This window comes from Meles meles, chromosome 13 (assembly GCF_922984935.1).
Source record: "Meles meles chromosome 13, mMelMel3.1 paternal haplotype, whole genome shotgun sequence".
Classification (NCBI taxonomy): Eukaryota; Metazoa; Chordata; class Mammalia; order Carnivora; family Mustelidae; genus Meles; species Meles meles.
This window is the reverse complement of record NC_060078.1, coordinates 53,468,058-53,487,787: the sequence shown is the minus strand read 5'-3', so window position 1 is coordinate 53,487,787 and position 19,730 is coordinate 53,468,058. Positions and strand designations below refer to the sequence as shown.

At 35.7% G+C, this 19,730-nt stretch overlaps 1 protein-coding gene across 2 annotated transcripts in view; it reads right to left on the bottom strand.

The window, feature by feature from the left end:
* Nucleotides 1–19,730, bottom strand: part of EXOC6 (exocyst complex component 6) — a 216,824-nt gene that overhangs the window by 43,332 nt on the left and 153,762 nt on the right. For both annotated transcript variants that reach the window (XM_046027815.1, XM_046027816.1), the window contains exon 19: nt 12,460–12,601. In XM_046027815.1, the coding sequence (XP_045883771.1) occupies nt 12,460–12,601 (142 nt within the window). The remainder of the gene's footprint in view (nt 1–12,459; nt 12,602–19,730) is intronic.

Here is a 19,730-nt window from a genome sequence, read left to right as displayed (position 1 = left end):
CTAAAATTTGGCCAATCCTGTTGTTTCTATCTTCTGAAATATCTTCAGCCTGAATCTGTCTCTACCTTGGTTCAAGCTATTCTCATTCCTTGTTTGGATGCTAACACACACTCCTATCTGGTCTCCCTGCCACCTTTCCATCCACTACTCCTAGGGTGACTTATCTAAGGTATCACTGTAATTTGTGCCACAGCATAGTTCAACTGGTCTTTCACTGGTTCCCCATCATCTTCATGATAAAGCGAGACAATAAGGTCCCTCTGTCTATCTCTCTAGTCTCATTTCTTACCACTTCCCTAGGGGCACCTTAAACTCTTTCCATACCAAACCACCTGCACTTCCTTGCATGCACCACAGTCTCTGTGATCCTTCTGCCTGGGGCAGCCTTTCTCCTCTTCTTTTCTATCAGATAACTCTTACTCATCCTTCCATTCAATCATCACCTTCAGTGGAAGATTTCCATTACCTTGCGTGTTAGGTTAGTCTTCCTCTGTGTTCTCACTACAATTTCCTGTGCACAAGCTAACTACATCACCCATTTTGCTATCTTATAATTGTTTACCTGTCTGGGTCTTCCCACCTGACCATGAACTCCCTGAGGGTAGAGAATATATTTCCATTTCTACATCCCTATAACCTAGCACAATGCCTGACATATAATGAGTAGTCAACAAAAGCTTCTTAAACGAATGAAGGAAATAAACAAATGAACAGATAAATTCTAAAGGAATGCTATCCAGTCCTGGTAATTGATATATAATATAGCTTGCTGATTAGATCATCAATAGAGCTGTCCAAAAGAATTTAATGTAATAATGGAAATGTTCTCTATCTGCACTGAATTTTTAAGTTAAATTTATAAGCCACATATGGCTAATGCACTGTAAAGCTGTAACATTCTGTGCATATATAGTGCATTTATTTCAAAATAGTTGAGGATGGCCGAGAATATCCCTAATGTTTTTATCAATTAAAACTAAATTGTGAGTTCTTCCACTAAACAAGAAGCTGTGAGAAGTAGAGATGTCTTTTTATCTTTACATAATCCATGTCTGGAAATACTCAGTAAATGTGTTGAACGAATGAATAGTAATACATATAACTCATTTCTATTAATATTGTCTAATGGTCCCAATAATTCTGGAGCTAGATTTCAACCTTTGAAGCTTTAAATAACTGAATACTAATTTTTGGGATCCCTGTAAGTATGCCCTCAGATTCCCTCTGGCTCATCCAGATCCTTATTTTATATATGATTTGTCATAGTTGGGGGTTTCTATGTTCTTTTCCCTTAGGTCATCTTTTATTTTTTTTAAGATTTTATTTATTTATTAGAGACAGCAAGAGAGAGCATGAGCAGTGAAGGGTGGGCAGAGGGAGAGGGAGAAGCAGATTCTCTGCTGAGCAGGGAGCCTGACTCTGGGCTTTCTCCCAGAACCCTGAGATCATGACCTGAGCTGAAGGCAGATGCTTAACTGACTGAGTCACCCAGACACCTCTCTTAGGTCATCATTTTATTATTTTTTTTTTAAGATTTTATTTATTTGACAGAGATCACAAGTAGGCAGAGAGAGAGAGAGAGGAAGAAGCAGGTTCTCTGCTGAGCACAGAGCCCAATGTGGGGCTCAATCCCAGGACTCCGGGATCATGACCCAAGCTGAAGGCAGAGGCTTTAACCCACTGAGCCACCCAGGCGCCCCATCTTTTTATTTTTATTTAATAATGCCTACTTTCCTGTTAGGACATCTGTGTCTGTGTCATTTAGCCATGCCATGAAGGATATTTTTTAAAAACATACATTGATCCTGGTCTTCCCATAAGATATTTTAAAATAATTTCCAGGAGAAAAAAGTAGTTCCTAGGCTTTCTAAAGTTTCTTTAAAAAAATATTTTATTTTAGGGGCGCCTGGGTGGCTCAGTGGGTTAGGCCGCTGCCTTCAGCTCGGGTCATGATCTCGGGGTCCTGGGATCGAGTCCCACATCGGGCTCTCTGCTCAGCGGAGAGCCTGCTTCCCTTCCTCTCTCTCTGCCTGCCTCTCTTGTGATTTCTCTCTGTCAAATAAATAAATCTTTAAAAAAAAATTTTATTTTAAAATAATCTCTACACCCACCATGGGGCTCAACCTTACAACCCAGAGATCAAGAGTTGCATGTTCTACTGACTGAGCCAGCCAGGTGCCCCTAAAGTTAGTTGTTGTTGTTTTTTAAATAAAGTTATTCTAAATCTTTGGGGTTTTTTTTTTTTCTCTTAATGATCCATTTTTTTTAACCATTTCTTTTTTGAGAGCAATTATGACTTCATGACATTCTCATTTCCTCATATTTTCTGCTAGAATATGGAACTTTATAATAATCAATAACCCAAAGTTTAAAAATACCCTAAAAGAAAGGCTAGAAATGGAGATCTGATCTTACTGAGAAAGTCATTTATAACAACAGAATAAAACTTTGCTGTATCAGCCTAACTGGGAATGAGACAAGTCTGAATTAATTTAGAAGGAACTGAAAGTGAAAAATAATACATGCTATGTAAACTGTGATTATAATGACAAAAAATGTCTTCCAAATTGGCCATTTCTGAAATTTTAAGAGAATAAAGAGTATCTGTAGGCAAAAACACGAGTTATTTGTATATATAACAAAAAAAATTCATTCTTCGGATCACATATAGATGTATAGGGTTTGGTATGGGGGTACAAAAACTACTAAGAAGTTAGGCTGTGAGGGAAGCTTCAGTCAACGTGAGCATCTGACACTTGATTTGGGCTCTGGTCATGATCTCAGGTTCTGGGATCCAGACCGGAATCAGGGATATTCTCTCCCTCTGCCGCTTTGGGCGCACTCTCTCTAATAAATCTTAAAAAAAAAAAGGGGGGGTGCCTGGGTGGCTCAGTGGGTTAAAGTCTCTGCCTTTGGCTCAGGTCATGATCTCAGGGTCCTGGGATCGAGCCCCACATCAGGCTCTCTGCTCAACATGGAGCCTGCTTCCTCCACTCTCTCTCTGCCTGCATCTCTGCCTACTTGTGATCTCTGTCTGTCAAATAAATAAATAAAATCTTAAAAAAAAAAAAAAAAGCCGTCAGGCTGTATGTATTTATCCTGGCATAAAAATAATCTGCCCTGAAATTATATGCAGAAGGTTTAAGTCCTTGAGCAATTTGTCCTAGGCAGACAGTTATTTTTACTGTAAGGCAGAGAAGGTGCATTATTTGGAAAACATCAACAAGGATATTTAGAACTGTCCAGGGTAGAGGGAAGGGGAAGAAAGAGTTCTAAGAGCAAACAGACCAAAAGACTGACAAATGATTGAGAGAAAGCGTGAGGCTAGGCTAGTCTCAAGACTGCGTATGGATGACAAGGCAGGGGCATATAAAATAGAATAATTTTGTAACTAAATAAATGACTGAAAATGAATACCAGTAGTCTGCATATTGAAAAGATTCCTTATAATTCTATTTCTTGCTAGATCTGAAGATTTAAAGTAGCTATTTAGAACACAAATTTTGGCTAGGCAAAGAAGGTATCCAGTGTGGACCAGCTCTGTCATTAGAAGGAATGACTAAGAGCACCATCTAGTGGTTTTTCTAGTGGTGAAGAACTCATGACTGGGAGTCTTGGGTCTTAAGAGTTCTTGATTCTCAGACTTTTATTGTTATAAGTGGTTGGCAGCAATGGGATGCAAGCCTCTAAGACCAAATGACCCTCTGTAGTCATCACCTCACATTTATATAAAGTCATATCTACTCATCTCTCTTTCTTGGAATATGGGCAAAGTAGGCTCAATCTGATACCATAAGTGCCATTAAAACCAGGGCCAATTCAGGGAGGCAAATAGTGTAATAGTATCCAATGTACTCTAAAATGAGACACTGAAATATTGTTCTATGGCATATATCCACATGCTTTTCCCTGAATCCTTTTATTTGGAGATATAGGTATTTTCTCAAGGTTAAAATAAGAGGCTCTGAGCTCAAAGCCATTAACACACATGCACATGCTCGTGCACACACACACACACAACCTATAAAAAGCCTCATCTATTTTTTTTAAGTAGGCTAAGCCTTTATCCAAAATGAAAAAGACCAAGGCCTTTATATCTAGAGATTCACCTATTCCTCAATAACTTACCATTGAAACAGAGACCAGTTCAACCTGGAGCTTTTCTATTATCTGTGGATTTAAGATGTTAAACTCTTAGGAGTGGATAACCTCATTTGGATATTTTTACAGAAAATGTATGGAAAAGGACATTCTAGATCTATTTTGGGGTATTTCAACTCTTTCTGATTGCCTGATGCTTTGGAAATATTCTGTATTTTGTTAGTGTTGTAAAGGATTTCTGAGATACCTTTATAAAAATCTAAGAGTACCTTTGATATTTTCCTCTATGCATTTGCCTTTATAAGGAACCTATACTGGCTCCCAATATAAAATAGGTGTTTAATAAGGATAAAACAAAAGCACACATACATATTAAGAACATCTGCTTCACACCAAGTGTGCCAAATGTTCTTCCAACTAAGAAGCAATTTCTCTTGAAGTTATACAAAGTCTATTATAGGATCAAAGTTTCTGTGCAGCTTTCAGAGGTGGCTACCTTTGAAATTCCAAATGGATGCCTTCTTGACTTCTCCAACCAGGTAGCTCTAGCAGTGCTGTGATTATATGGTCAAGTTAATCAAAAGTATCCACTTCATCATGCATAAACTCTATCTTGTATTCTTAATCTATACAACTTTTTATCTAAATTAGATTAACTTCTTATACTTTCTCACAGTATTCTATACTTTTATAGAATTTAACAATTTACAGTTATATTTACTAGTACAATTATTTAATGATTGTCTCCCCAGGACTTAAACCCCAAGACTTTTGTTTTGTTTACCACTATGTTGCCTAAATACCAAACATATAGTAGATAAGAAGAATTAATGAATGTATGATTCCAAAGCCCCACTTTTGTTTGCCTTAAATTTTATTGCCTCCCAATCTTAAACTAGGATGCATCTTGGAAATTATCAATTCCATATCCCATATTTTATAGAAAAAATTGATGCCTCTTAATTGTTGAATGGTTTCAAAGCCACTTGCCCAAAATGTAGGCAGAGCCAAGACTGGAACCATGGTCTCAACTTCCTGACATATGTTCAGACCACCTTAAGACTGATTTGAAAGAATATTTTAAAAGTTTACATAGGGGGTACCTGGCTGTTTCAGTCAGTAGAGTGTGTGTTTCTTTCTTTTTTTTTTTTTTTTAAAGATTTTATTTATTTATTTGACGGACAGAGATCACAAGTAGGCAGAGAGGCAGGCAGAGAGAGGAGGAAGCAGGCTCCCTGCCGAGCACAGAGCCCGATGCAGGGCTCAATCCCAGGACTCTGGGATCATGACCTGAGCTGAAGGCAAAGGTTTTAACCCAGTGAGCCACCCAAATGCCCCTAGAGTGTGTGTTTCTTGATCTCGGTTTGAGTTTGAGCTGCATGTAGAGGTTACTTAAAAAATAAAATAAGGGCCGCCTGAGTGGCTCAGTGGGTTGAACCTCTGCCTTCAGCTCAGGTCATGATCTCAGGGTCCTAGGAACGAGCCCCGCATGGGGCTCTCTGCTTAGCGGGGAGCCTGCTTCCCCCTCTCTCTGCCTGCCTCTCTGCCTAACTTGTGATCTCTCTCTCTCTGAAATAAATAAATAAAATCTAAAAATAAATAAATAAATAAATAAAATCTTTTTTTAAAAAGTTCTACATAAATTCGTATATGATTCTACATTCCTGAACTCAGACATTTTATCAAGTTTGACCTAGTATGGGTTAAAAAAGAAAACGATCAAAAGAAAAATGACCAAAAGGGTATTAAAAACAATCTCCTAAGAATATATTAAAGAAAATTTAACTCTTTAGCTCAGAACAGGTTAAGAATTAAAGGGTTATTTAAACATAGTCATCAAATATGTGAAGAATTTTTATAAATGATCTGTTATCTGTATCAAGATCTTAAATGGTCTTGAGTTAAAGTATGGTGTATCAGTTGGCCTTAATTTTCTGACAACAAAGGCAGAACCCTAAAAGAGACAAATGTAAATTATAGAGACTTCCTGATTAGTTAATTTGTTCATTTTTCAACAAGTATGCTATGAACACAGCATTCTATAAGGTGCCATAATTACAAATTCTATGTTGGATTTAATTATCTATCCTGGATGTTAAATCTCTTCTCTCTCTCTGCCCCCTTTCTCCATCTTCCATCTCCTTCTCCCTCTTCTCACCTGCCCCCAATCCCGAAATCATGAGATGCATTCTTTCTCTTCCACTGTGTGATTCTAACCATCTTCATACCAATTTGTACCCTTACTTAATAATTCTTTGTATTTTCTCCTCCAAAATGTCTGCAATCCATCCTCTTCATTACAACTGTCCAAAGTCAAATTCTTTTTATCCTTCACAAAAAAGTTCCATAGTTTCTTACCAGGTTTGCCTACTTGCAGTATCTCATTTCAGTTCAGTTTCCACATGACACAGAATTAACTTTCCATGACAGATTTCATCATATCATAGTCCTGATTAAAAAGCTTCAGTGGCTCTTCATTGCTCATTAAATAAAGTCCAAGCATTCAGGAGTCTAACTTTTTCCAGCCATATCTTGCAATGCTTTCATCATTCATCTTGTAGTCTAGACACACAAGACTGTTTGAAGAGTCCCTTAGCATTCTCACACCATAATGCTTTTGTCTATGCCGTTCCCTCTGCTCAGAACGCCCTTCCCTGCTTTTGATGAAATCTTACTTATCCTTTAAGACCCAGCTTAAACTTCACTTCTGTTATAGTCAATCTTCTCCATCCTGTGGAATGAAGAATTAATTGCTCCCTCTCCACTACAAGTAATATGTACTTATATAAAGAATTGTTATTTAAAAAGAACTGTTATGTTATGTTCTATTATAGTTATTTACATGTCTGTCTCTTCCCAGCCAGTCTATGAGATCTTTGAAGCTTGACTCATCTTGGATTTCCAAGTAATATACCAGGTAATAGATTCTCATTGAACATTTGAATAAATGAATCTTCCTATGAATCAGGTGACTTTACACGGGAAAAAAGTCAGTTGCAGACTGAAATTTTAGCTCAAGCCAATTTAACTCACAAGTATGTGTGTCACAAGGAATATCAGCAAAAATTGCTTAAAAAAACAAGGGAGCACACTGATGTATCAGTGCTAATTCTTTCACCACCAGAAAAATAAAACAAAAACTAAAAGCAACTGGTTGAATGATGACGGAAGTGAAATTATTTCCATCTTCCCATCTTCCCAACTTTCATGAGATGCCTTTTTTGTTTCTACCTGTAGACTGCAATCTGAGGCCAAGAAATATATGTATAATGTTTTCACAAAGTAAGGAGGATGGAAAAATAAATATTCTGCTTTCTGATCAAACCCAATTAAAGGAAGATCTTAGAATAAAGGCCATTCTTTTTTTTTTTTTTTAAAGATTTTGTTTACTTGAGAGACAGAGAGGGGAAGGGGAGCACAAGCAGGGGGAAGGGCAAAGGGAGAGAGAGAGAAGTAGACTCCCCGCTGAGCAGGGAGCCCCACTCGGTGCTCAATCCCAGGACCCTGAGCCTAAGGCAGAAGTTTAACTGACTGAGACACGTAGGTGCCCCATATAAAGGCCATTCTTGGTGCTTAGATTTTATGCCCACCTCCTGTTGCTTAATTAAGCCTTTGCTGTAATCCTTTCTTAACTTGCCCAGGATCTCTATGGTTCATGGTCTCTATTTCGTGATCCCTCCTACCTGACTTCCTTGGACTCTGGATCTCTTACTAGTACAACACAGACTAGTAAGATTTTATGTTAATGTCAAAAACCAGTCACACTCTTTTAAGTAATGATTTCTGAGTCTCTTGAAGAGAAAATTATTATTATGAGCCAATATGGATTTATGAAGAATCATAGTAGTATCATTTCCTCCTTTTAAACGATAGACTGATTAATAAGAAAAATCCAATGGTCATTATTATCCCTATATGCCAGCAAGGCATCTGACAAACACTTTGAGCAAAACCATGAGTTAGACTCAATTAGAGAATTAGTAACTGGCTGAAAAAAAAACCCATAAAATCCTGAAAATGAATCTAAGTCAATATGAAGGGAAAGTCCATATAATGTGGTACTCAAACTTTATTGTGCATCAAAATAACCTAGGGGGTCTGATGCCCAGAGTTCCCAATTCAGCAGACGGAACCCAACAATTCATATTTCTAACAAGTTCCCAGGGTCCTCATCTGGGGATCAGGTTTTGAGAACGACTGATGTACTATATCTCATGATATAGATATAAGATTTTGTTCAACATTTTGCTAGTAACTTTGTTAAATATATAAAAAGCATGATTACAAATCTGTAGAAGGTATTAAATTTTGATATAAAAAGACCTCAACAGGTTAGTTGTGAAACCAATCTTAAAATTCAATACAGATAACTTTAAAATCCCAAAACAAAAACCAACCACACAAGTATAAGGTAAGAAAAACAGAGCATAACAATCACAATCACACACACACACACAAACATACAGATATACAAGTTTTAGAGACCACGGCTTCAATGATTCCAGAGTATACTCTGGCAACCAAAAAAAGTAATATTAGTTTGGGCTTTAGTAATGAAGTATAGACTGTGGATAATATATTTAATAGTCTAATGCAGATTATACTGGCTCCCCCCATACCTGGGTATCTCTGTAGTCAACATTACAGACATTATTGGGTATCAGACATTAAACAGAAGGTAGTCAAACCAGTTTAATCAAAGAAGAGCTCGGATCCAAAATCAAATCACATGAGAACAGTAAGAGGCATTGTTGATATCTGGCCTTCAGAAGATTTGGAAGGATATAAGAGCAGTTTTCATATAATTGGCTTGTGGATGAGGATTTGTTTCTTCTCTGTATGACCCTAAGCAGAACTGCCATATACAGACTGCATCAGACTGCTTGCTACATCCCAGTGTCCAGCTAAGGAGAGGAGAGGGGAGAAAGGGAAGGGCAGACATCTAGACCACATTTCACTTGATAAACCATGTGCCTTGGAGAGGGTTGAGTCCAGCTGGAAAAAAAAGTTAACTTTTTCTAATTCATATAAAACAGACAACTCTGGAGGACTTTTTCTTTTTAACAGGGATATCATTTCTAATTTGCACAAAGGCATTGGTGACTGTAGCCAAGGTAGAACTAGCTCCATTAAAAGAAGTTTAGAGAAAGTGAATTAACCTCTCTGGAAGAAAGTGATAGAGTGATACATTATATGGAAACACAGCTTCTGAAGAGTAGTTAATCCCCCAAATTGGATGTTCAAGGACTACTTGGACAACCATTCGGCAGGGTTATTTAGAAAGGATTTCGAGGTAGAAAAGTCTATGTATGTTTATTACCAGGTAACTGGTGAAACTCAATGATATTTTAGCTTTTAGGATTCCACATGTGAATTACCTGCCTATCTTCTCCATATCCCAGTTGACTCTTATGGTATCCAGATCCCTTCTCTTCACAAATTTATGATGCATTTTAGCCTTCCTCCTATCTAGCCAAATTACTCTTCTCCTTTCCCTGCCCCAGTATGTAGAAAGCATACATACAGCATTAACACTGAAAATAAACTTCATATTTTTAAAAACTGCTTTTTGGGGCACCTGGTTGGCTCAGTTGGTACAGCATGCAACTCTCGATCTCCAGGTTGTGGGTTAGAGCCCCACATTGGGTGTAGTGATTACTTAAAAATAAAATCGTAAATTTAAAAAAAGGGAAAAAAATCTTTCTTCCAGATTTTAAAAAACAAAAAAACTTTTAAGGTAAGATGAAAACTTAATTCTCTTAACATATTCATTAGAATAAAAGCTAAGTTTCATTTTTTTTTTTTAAAGATTTTATTTATTTACTTGACAGAGAGAGAGATCACAAGCAGGCAGAGGCAGGCAGGGAGAGAGGGGGAAGCAGGCTCCCTGCCGAGCAGAGAGCCCGATATGGGACTCGATCCCATGACCCTGAGACCATGACTTGAGCTGAAGGTAGAGGCTTAACCCACTGAGCCACCCAGGCACCCTGCTAAGTTTCATTATTAAGTGATTTATGTATCAGTCACTCAATTCATGAGTGGGGGTAGAAAGTTCTTTTGCACCAGAAAGAGAGTAGGATAAACACGGAAAATGTAATGTTGGTTTATATTTGTTCAGTGAGTGCTGAATGTATGATGCTATATTAAGTAGGTAATAGTTAAGTAACACATGATAAGTATTAAGGAGCAGAACCAACCACAGGCATAATCTTAAAGGAAGCTGAATTATCTTATGTGGTTTGTCTTTGAGTCCTAGTCTCTCCCCCTTTCCATATCTATAGTGCCTGAACCTTGGCCCCCATCAGACTGGGGTCTACCCTTCTTGGAAACCTAGATTTCCTAAGTTTTGGCTCATACTTAGGACCTTTCTTGGTCTCTTCCAAGAGAACAGTGCTTTAAAAAAAAATCAGCAATTTAAAAGAAGCCTTCAGTACCTCCACCTGAAGAAGTCAACTAAAGGTAGAAACTATCATATGGAAAGACAGAGGGGCAAAGATTTGGGGGTTTATGTATCCTTCTGTAAGTACAGCTAGACCAGACTTTCTTTCATGGAGGTAGAAGAGAACAGAGAAAAGATCTAGATACCTAATATTGCCTAGCCAAGTAGTAATCTCCATTTTTGAACAAAAAACATGAGAATGGGGTGCCTGGTGGCTCAGTGGGTTAAGCCTCTGCCTTCGGCTCAGGTCATGATCTCAGGGGCCTGGGATTGAGCCCCACCTCCAGGCTCTCTGCTCAGCAGGGAGCCTGCTTCCCCTCTCCACCCCCCCCACCTCTCTGCCTACTTGTGATCTCTCTCTCTGTCAAATAAATAAATAAAATCTTAAAAAAAAAAAAAACAAAGCATGAGAAGACACACTCAAATGCCAATAAAGGGTTCAACCACCTAATTATTTTAAATACATTTTAAAGATGTAACAATACAAAATACTTCAAGTAATTTTTATGTAAGATGTTTGTTTACATATGTAATGTCATACTGGAATGATCTTAATAAGACAACTTTTTACAGAACTTTCAAAATATCAGTTTCAAAACTATTTGAGAATGAATAACAATTATTTTGAGCTTAGAAGCTTGTAGAAACAAAAATATTTCTTGATAAGTATTTCAAAAGCACAAAATAAATGCCATTTTAAATGATAGTTATATTTTGAGAAAGATACATAATAAAGGTTTTCTTTTTTTTCTTTTTTTTACCAAACTAGCTAATAAAGGTTTTCTAACTAGAGAAAATAGAAATGCTTCCTAGGAAAAGAAAATAAATCCTTCTCTTTCCTAAGGAAAAACTTTCTTTTCCATTGTAAATATGCATTTCTCTTTTTTTGGAAGGAAATAGGTAAGTTAAAATAAAAAACTTTGGACTTATATTTTTATGCAGTAAGCAACTGATCTTGATTAAAGAGCTTACATAATTATTTTCTTTATTATTAACTCTTTTTTCCTTGCAGAATGCCTTATATACAGTGGGCAAATATTTGATATTTGGTGAAAAAAATCAATCACTCTTGTTCCAGTTGCAAGCTGGTTACATTTTCAATGTCTTTCATACAGAATATATTAGTGCAAAATTTGCCTCAGCCTTCTTGTGCCCCACTGATTTTCAATTTATCAATAGTGCTGCCTGACTGAATTGTCAATCAGGGATTTTCATCATTTAATCAGTGCAGCATTCATTTGAAAGCTATGTTTGAAAATTACTTTGTATACTTACATTCTTTATTTAAAGAATTATACCTTAAGGGTGATAAAACCCACATCCAGAAATATATATTACAAAGCTAATAGCCAAATAGCATATCCAGTTTTGAAGCAGACCGGCTAACAACAACATGAGATTACAGAATCTGCCCATCTCTTACCTAAAGAAAACAGTGAAAAACAATGGCAAAGGTAAAGGCTTAAGAAATTTAGGGGGAATGAGGACCAAAAATTCAGAATAGAAAAGAAGCTTCATTTGGAATTCAGGGCCCTAAGATTATCCCTGCAGCAAATATCTAAAAAGCTACCTATCCACAAAGTAAGAATGACAAACTTAGAATGAGTTCATTCATTGATGACCAATGTTAGGAGTGTCCTGGCAAGAATGACCAGAAAAAGGAATAAGGAGAAAAATGAATCATCTTTTCAATTATCCCAGCCTGTATTGTCATGTAGTGCTTCTAGAGCTCTAAGGCCCCAAACTGAAGCTGAGATAGTTTTATCTTCCTGGAAAGAAGTTGCTTCAAAGGCTGCTGAAAATTTCAGATTCAGGCCTTTTCCTTCTTATCCTGAACCATCCTTTTATATACAATTTTTTCCATATAATTTAAATATAGATTCCAGAAATGCATGAGATTTAACCAATAAGGTACTTACATTCACACTGTATGACATCTAAGTTAAACTGCTGAACAGCTCCCATGCTTATCTGTTTTAACTCACTGTCCAATAGCATCTGCATTAAGGATGTTGACAGATGCTGGCAGGCTGACATGCAAGCAGTCTGGGCAACTTTCCCCTGTTTAAAACAAATATTAAAACCAAAATATAAATAAACATATAAGCAAACACGGAAATATACCATAAAGTATCAGAAAAATTATATATCTGACATTCTTTTTGCTGCCTTTCTGGGGGTACAACAGTGATTACTGGTCTTTCTCTTTCTAAGCAGCTATGCATTTTAGTGTTAGAATTAAAATTAATATTTTTGTTTACTTGTCCTTCTCAGGACATAAATATCATTAAAGTTCTAACTTCACCCAGGAAAATTAAAAGACAAGTAAAAAACCCATGATATTATTATTAGATCTCTTGAAATGTCTCAAGTATTTTTAAAAATGCACATTAAAATATGGCATTCATGACAAAATAATTATACTGACAGAACATTTTATTCAGTAATGTTCTTTAAGCTCTGCTTTGTATAATTAACCAAGCCAGAATAAAGGAAGTTAATAAACATTTTTTTATTTAAACTGTACCTAAAATTAAAAATATACTTTGAGTCGTAAGTCTTCTAATCAGAACATCAGTTTGTAGCATAGCTTCAATTAGCTGGGGGGGGCTTGCCTACTAATATGATTTCAAAATCATCTACAGATCTACACTTAGTTTTTAAATCACCCAGTAATTTAGAAGTATGTGGTTAAATAAATTATAAATACTTGGGGCTTTTTTTCACTACATATTATTATAAAATATTTTCTACTATCATAAGCTCCTAAAAACTACATAAATTTTCACTGATAGCCTTGAGGCTATAATTTCTTAAAGATGATAAAAATTTTAAGTTTTCATGTTCAGCCTACAAATTACAATGTCACTTTTAGTATAAACTGTTTCTTTAAACATATTTTGTATCCCAATTAAAAGTTTAAAATACTATAAAGACTCTTTCATGTATAGGTTCCCATGTAATATTGCTCCTACTTTTGCTCTCTTCAACCACAATCATGTGATTTGGTGATGGACTGACTCCTGTGATAGGACTCAAACATCTTTGAAAATGGTCAGAAATTATGACTTTTGGAAAATGCATCATGTTTTGCTTCATTTGCTTAATAAATATGTACTCAGTGCTATCTGATAATTATGTTTTTTTATTACTTTCACAAAGGCCAATAGAGCTACAAAGTCATGAAAAAAACCTCCTAAACATAAATGTTTCACTAAATTGGTCAGAAATGTTTACAGAGTTGATCTATTAGAAGAAAAACATAAATATGTTTTTTAGATGTTTATTAGAACATTTGTTCATTAAACTACACATTTAAAATCAGACTAGAAACGAAGCCGCTTTTTTGAATGTCTTTAGCATTTAGACCTCAGCAGTGAAAAACTGTATCTGAAATGGAATCTCAATTTCTTTTTTTTTTTTTTTTTTTTTTTTTTTTAAAGATTTTTTATTTACTTATTCGACAGAGAGAGATCACAAGTAGGCGGAGAGGCAGGCAGAGAGGCAGGCAGAGAGAGAGGGAAGCAGGCTCGCTGCTGAGCAGAGAGCCCGATGCGGGACTCGATCCCAGGACCCTGAGATCATGACCTGAGCCGAAGGCAGCGGCGTCAACCACTGAGCCACCCAGGCGCCCCAAGGAATCTCAATTTCTTAATCAAGAACTTTAGAGATAAAAGCCAGTGCAAACAATATATTTGACAGATACTGATGAACTGCCAAAAAAGAATGTAACAAACAATGCAAAACCCAGCATGCTTCAAGATCCCTCACACCCAAAAGGAATTAGTCTGGGAGACATGCAGCTCCATTCCCCAAGCACCATAATATCAATATGAATGGGAGGGGGACAAAAACATAGAAAAAGGAGAAATCAATGGCATGTAATTTAATTACAATATAATAGGCTTGAGAATACTTAATGGAAATGTAATTTTGACCTAATGGAACAACTACTGCATTTTAGCTTCATGTACTTCCCTATCCAATCAGCTCCATGTCCTACTTATGCTGCCCTGGTAATAATACACCAACCACAAAACAGATTAATAAATTGCTCCTTAAAATTACTATTATATTCATTTCATTAGTAAACACACTGCACAATGTAAGTGGTATAATTTTAAGGTGACCTTTAAAATTCAACATGGGTTCAAACGCTACAAATCACAATATAATAGTAGTACTGGAGCGAAAAATGATGGTAAGAGTACAGAAATACAGGCTATTCCATAAACTTGGTGGAAATAGGTAATATAAACACATACGCACGTACACACACATGTGTGTCCATGCGAATTTTTTAGCTTTTTGTTTAAACAACATATGTAATAATAAAACCTTAATACCAAATTTCTTCTGATTATGCATGTTAAATACAGACTTATTGTTCTCAAAGATATAAGATTAAAATATTTGTAAAATATTTTATAAATCTTCAAATGAAATAAAGTCATTGGTATCAAAGGTCTGGATTCTTTAAATATTTAAAAAGTTATATTCTGTAAGACAATACATTTTTAACATGTTTATTTTCTAACTATAAAACGTGCACAAATATCCTTAAATCCATCTATCACTTGCATTTAGAGAGAAAACGTTTAATGTTCCAAATACTTGCACACCCAAAAAATAACCTTTGGCAATTCATTTCTGACTCCTGGAGCCCTTGGTACACTTTGGTATAACCAAAAGACCCCTTTCTGAACATTTTTATTGCTAATACTGTGGACACTCCTAATAATATCATTTTCTAGAACACAAATAATCTAAGTACGTTTGCAATTATCTATTTTAACAAACAAAACAAATAATTAAGAAATTTCAAGCACCTAGAAATTTCTGCAGCCCTCATCTGAAAAATTAATTGCAACTACTATTAACATTTTCCTTCTCTTTAACACAAAGTTCAATAAATAAATAAAAACACCTGCCAAACTTTTAAAGGTAACTACTTTTTTACCCTCCTCTAACATTTTGCTGAAAAACAACTTGCAAAGAGAGAAAATCCTTAGACAAACTTCTTAGATTTCAAAGGAACTTGTAAAAGAGAATCTGCTGACATATTAGATCCTTTTTGCATTACCCAAAAGCTTTTCTTCTAAGAACAATTGTGGTAAGGAGACATTTGGCTCCTAGGAAATTCCCAAAGGGTCAACCATATGCATCCTTCCATGGCACCTTCACAGCGCTGCTTTCTAGATCCATGTCTCAAAAGCAGCTTTCATCATTTACTTGTGTGTCAGTCAATATGATTTATGGACTGCATTCAACAAAGTCAAAGCATATAGAATGAGAAATATGACTACAATCTGCTAATTTGTTTTGTATTGAGCCACTTAAGAGTCAAAGACCTGATGTCAGACTAAGACCAGCAACACAATTAACCAGTCGGTGACAGATTCATCCATCCTCCCTGCCAGGCTGTGCCAATCAAAGACAGCATGAGGCGACATTTGGTGAAATCAGTAAGAAAACTCATTCTCTTAGCAACCTATGTGAGACCTTGATTGACACTTTTTGAATTTAGTTTGTGGAACACAGCCACTCTTTACCCAATAGTCCCTCACTGCAAGCTGTGAAATAAGGCTTTTAATGCCAATCACAGGAACAATAAACCACAAACCACCAACCCTCAGTTTAAAAGGAAATCAAGAAAACACATCTGTTTGTATGTCAAGCCAAATTCTAAAATAATTTACTATTACAGATTAGACTAAAGATACTCCCTCTTTCCTTTGAAACACCACAAAATGACAACAAAAATACAACAGATTTTATTAGATTATGGCTCAAAACTGTTTTGAGTAATGTTTTGATAGATCTACTCTAATAATAGGAGAAATGTAGAATACTTAAAAACTAATTTGATACATTTAAATTTTCATTTGAAGTTTTCATTTCTGTCTCACCATTCTCTTATTTCAAAGATCTAATAAAAAAAGAAAGGTTTGATTTCAACAGTAATTATTTGAAAGCATTTTTCAATGCTGCTTTCATTCTCAACTACATTTAACATAAAAATGTGCTCTTGAAATCACAACCATTCTTTCTGTACTGGTCTCCCTTCCTTAATGATCCCAGGAGAATCCATTTTACTTTTTTTATATTCCAACAAAAGGCTAACTTTGCACAATAAACTACTTTTTTTTATTTAAGTAAAAAGAAATATATAGACTCAGAAATATTGTGCATTGCATTTATTATTCTTTAAATTGACAACAGGTTTTGTTTTAAAAGGTTATGCAATTCTTGTCCAAAAAATCTGGAAAACTGAAATAAAATCACAGTCTATTTGGATATTAAATCTAATACTAACAAGAAAACTTATTATTTCTGATTCTGTATGGTATTTTACAATTATTTAGGTTATTAATTTTTAAGTAACTTAAAGCAGTAAAATATCATCATATTATTCAAACTCACTGTCTCTCAGTTTGCTGCATAAATTTCACTTGAGACTATGAAATAGTCTTTTCAGAGGAAACGCAAAAGAAAAAGGGAAGCACTGATGAATTGGTCAGTGTCCTAAAGACCCACAAGGTATATAGCCTTTTCTTAAGACAGACAGACTAAAAAGAGTGAGGTCTTTCATCAAATGTGAAGTAAACACTAAAATTAGAAATAAATTCCTAATTGGAATATGAAAAAAGATGCCTCGTTGATAAGTAGGTATTTTAACTCAAGAAATTATTCTTCCTTCTATTTTAAATAAAAACCACTCATCTAAAGTTTTATTATGTAAAAACTACATCCAGCTCTTATGTAAAGAACACTTAAATAAATCAGGAAAAAACATCTAAAACATTAATATAAAACATGAAAATTTCCCCAAGATGACTTCACAAATGCACAAAGATTCTTCTATCTAGTAAAATAGGCAGATTGCTATAGCACTGACCTATATAACAAGGACATGTCTCAGATTCCCAATCATACAGAATGGATGAGTTATAAAGGTTAAATTATCAAGATGAATTCCTTCAGTCAATTTTAATAATAACTTTAACACTATCTTGAAGACAGATTTTTGAAATTATGCCAAAAACACTCACAGGTTTATTAAAATTTACTCAACTCTAAACACTTCCAACATTCTCTAAAATACTTTTTTTACACTTCTATATTCCTCTCATACTCTTTCTTTTTTTTTTTTTTTTCTCATTTTTTTTTTTTTTCTCATACTCTTTCTGTTCCCACCTAAAGTAGCTTTAGCCCCAAGAGAGGTGGTTACCATATCAATTAACCATAATCCCCACAATGAAGTATGAATTCACATTCTCCCTTTTCAGGCTTTTCTCCTAACAATTCCCAATCATAAGGGATATGAGACAGTAACATAAATGCATACTCTTGGGGACACACACACACACACACACACACACACACAGATTAAATAGAACACAATTATCTTGAAGTTGGGGGAGGGCGGAATTTCTCCAAACTGGGAAAAATTTAGGATGGTTGCAATACATGGCAATTTCTCTTTCACTCAGAACGTCCTTATCCCAACCACTGGGCTCATCAAATTTTGGCGGCCTTTTTATTTTTTTTTTTTAAATCTTTTTTATCTGAACTTCTATCCAGACTTTAATATTCAGGATTTCAGCTTTCTGCAAGTATCACTGTTGATGTCATGGCAGCTCCATGCTATTTTATCATTCTACCTTTAATAGGTAGAAAGAAAACACAAGGAGAAGCAGACCAATAAAAGCAATAAAAATTGCTTCCAAGCAATTGATAGTATCAGAACTCAAGACACAAATGGTGAAAGCTGCATGCACTTTTGCCCAGACTGGCAAGAAGAGGGAAGCTCTTCTTGGGAGCTGACAGGGATTATTTCTAACTCTTAAATCTACTTGATAATAGCAAATTGGGCAGCTAGGCATATGTTTAAGTAACAAAGCAATAAAATGTTAAGACTCTATAACTCTTTTCACTTGGCAATTGTAAGAAAAGCAAGGGAAGTTAAAGATGAGCTGTAGGGGCGCCTGGGTGGCTCAGTGGGTTGGGCCTCTACCTTCGGTTCAGGTCCTGATCTCAGGGTCCTGGGATTAAGCCTCCCATCTAGTTTTCCCCCTCTTCTCTGCCTGCCTCTCTGCCTACTTGTGATCTCTCTTTCTCTATCAAATAAATAAATAAAATCTTTTAAAAAAGAAAAAAATGAGCTGTAATTTTCCCTGTGGTGACTCAGTACTACGGCTAAGTCACAGACTTAAGAGCAAAAAACTGAAGCATCCCAGAAACTGTTCTAAAAGCAACAGCTCTGTAACAGCAAGGTCATATCCTCATTTCTTTACATAAGCAACCGGATCAGAGTATCAGGGCTATTTAATCATAAAATGTACCAGAGTTTGCAATTCTGGTACAATTTAAAATTTACAAAGAATTTGCCAGAATTACTAAAATGCTAGACAATATAAGTAGTTTCCACATGATCACTAGTGAAATGGATAAATGTCACTTGAGCCAACTCTTATTAATATATGTAGCTAAAAAGCTGACATATCATAAATTCAGCCATATACATACAAGTATAATGCAGTGCAGACCTCTGTCATTCAAGGATTTAAATTTAGATTTTGACCTTTTAAAAATCTCAGAGTCCAGTACAAGTAGGGCTTCATCTGCTCTGGCAAGCATCCGCATAACATACTCTGTGAAATGGGTATCACCGGGTATCACTCAAGAGCCTGAATGCACAGTCCCAATCTCCCAACTCAAAGTGGCTTTGCTATCTTCTGTTAGTTGACATGGATAAAATAACTCTTGTTAAGGTCTACACTTTTCAGTTATATTTCATAGCATTTTCTGAAAGAAATTACATGGCACAGCAGTATTTTCAAATTTGAAAGTGCTCAAAGTTTTGGGGTATACTCACCCAGAATGTCAAGGGCCTTCTGAACAAGTAATTTCATGGGGCTGTCTTAGACTGTGGGAATGGGATTGGGGTAGATACTTCTAGATTCACTTCCAGTTGAGAACATTTAGATTCACTTCCAGTTGAGAAATGAGATTTTTAAAAGAATAAGGGAAATGTATCAAGTGGAGGGAGGATATATATTAAAACAAGATGCAACCTATACAAAGTAGGAGGGAGTGCTCAAGGCAAGTTATTGAATTACTATTCTTTTTCCTAGAGACAATTTGCAAATGACATTCAACAATACTCTGAGAGTGAAGAGTAAGTCCT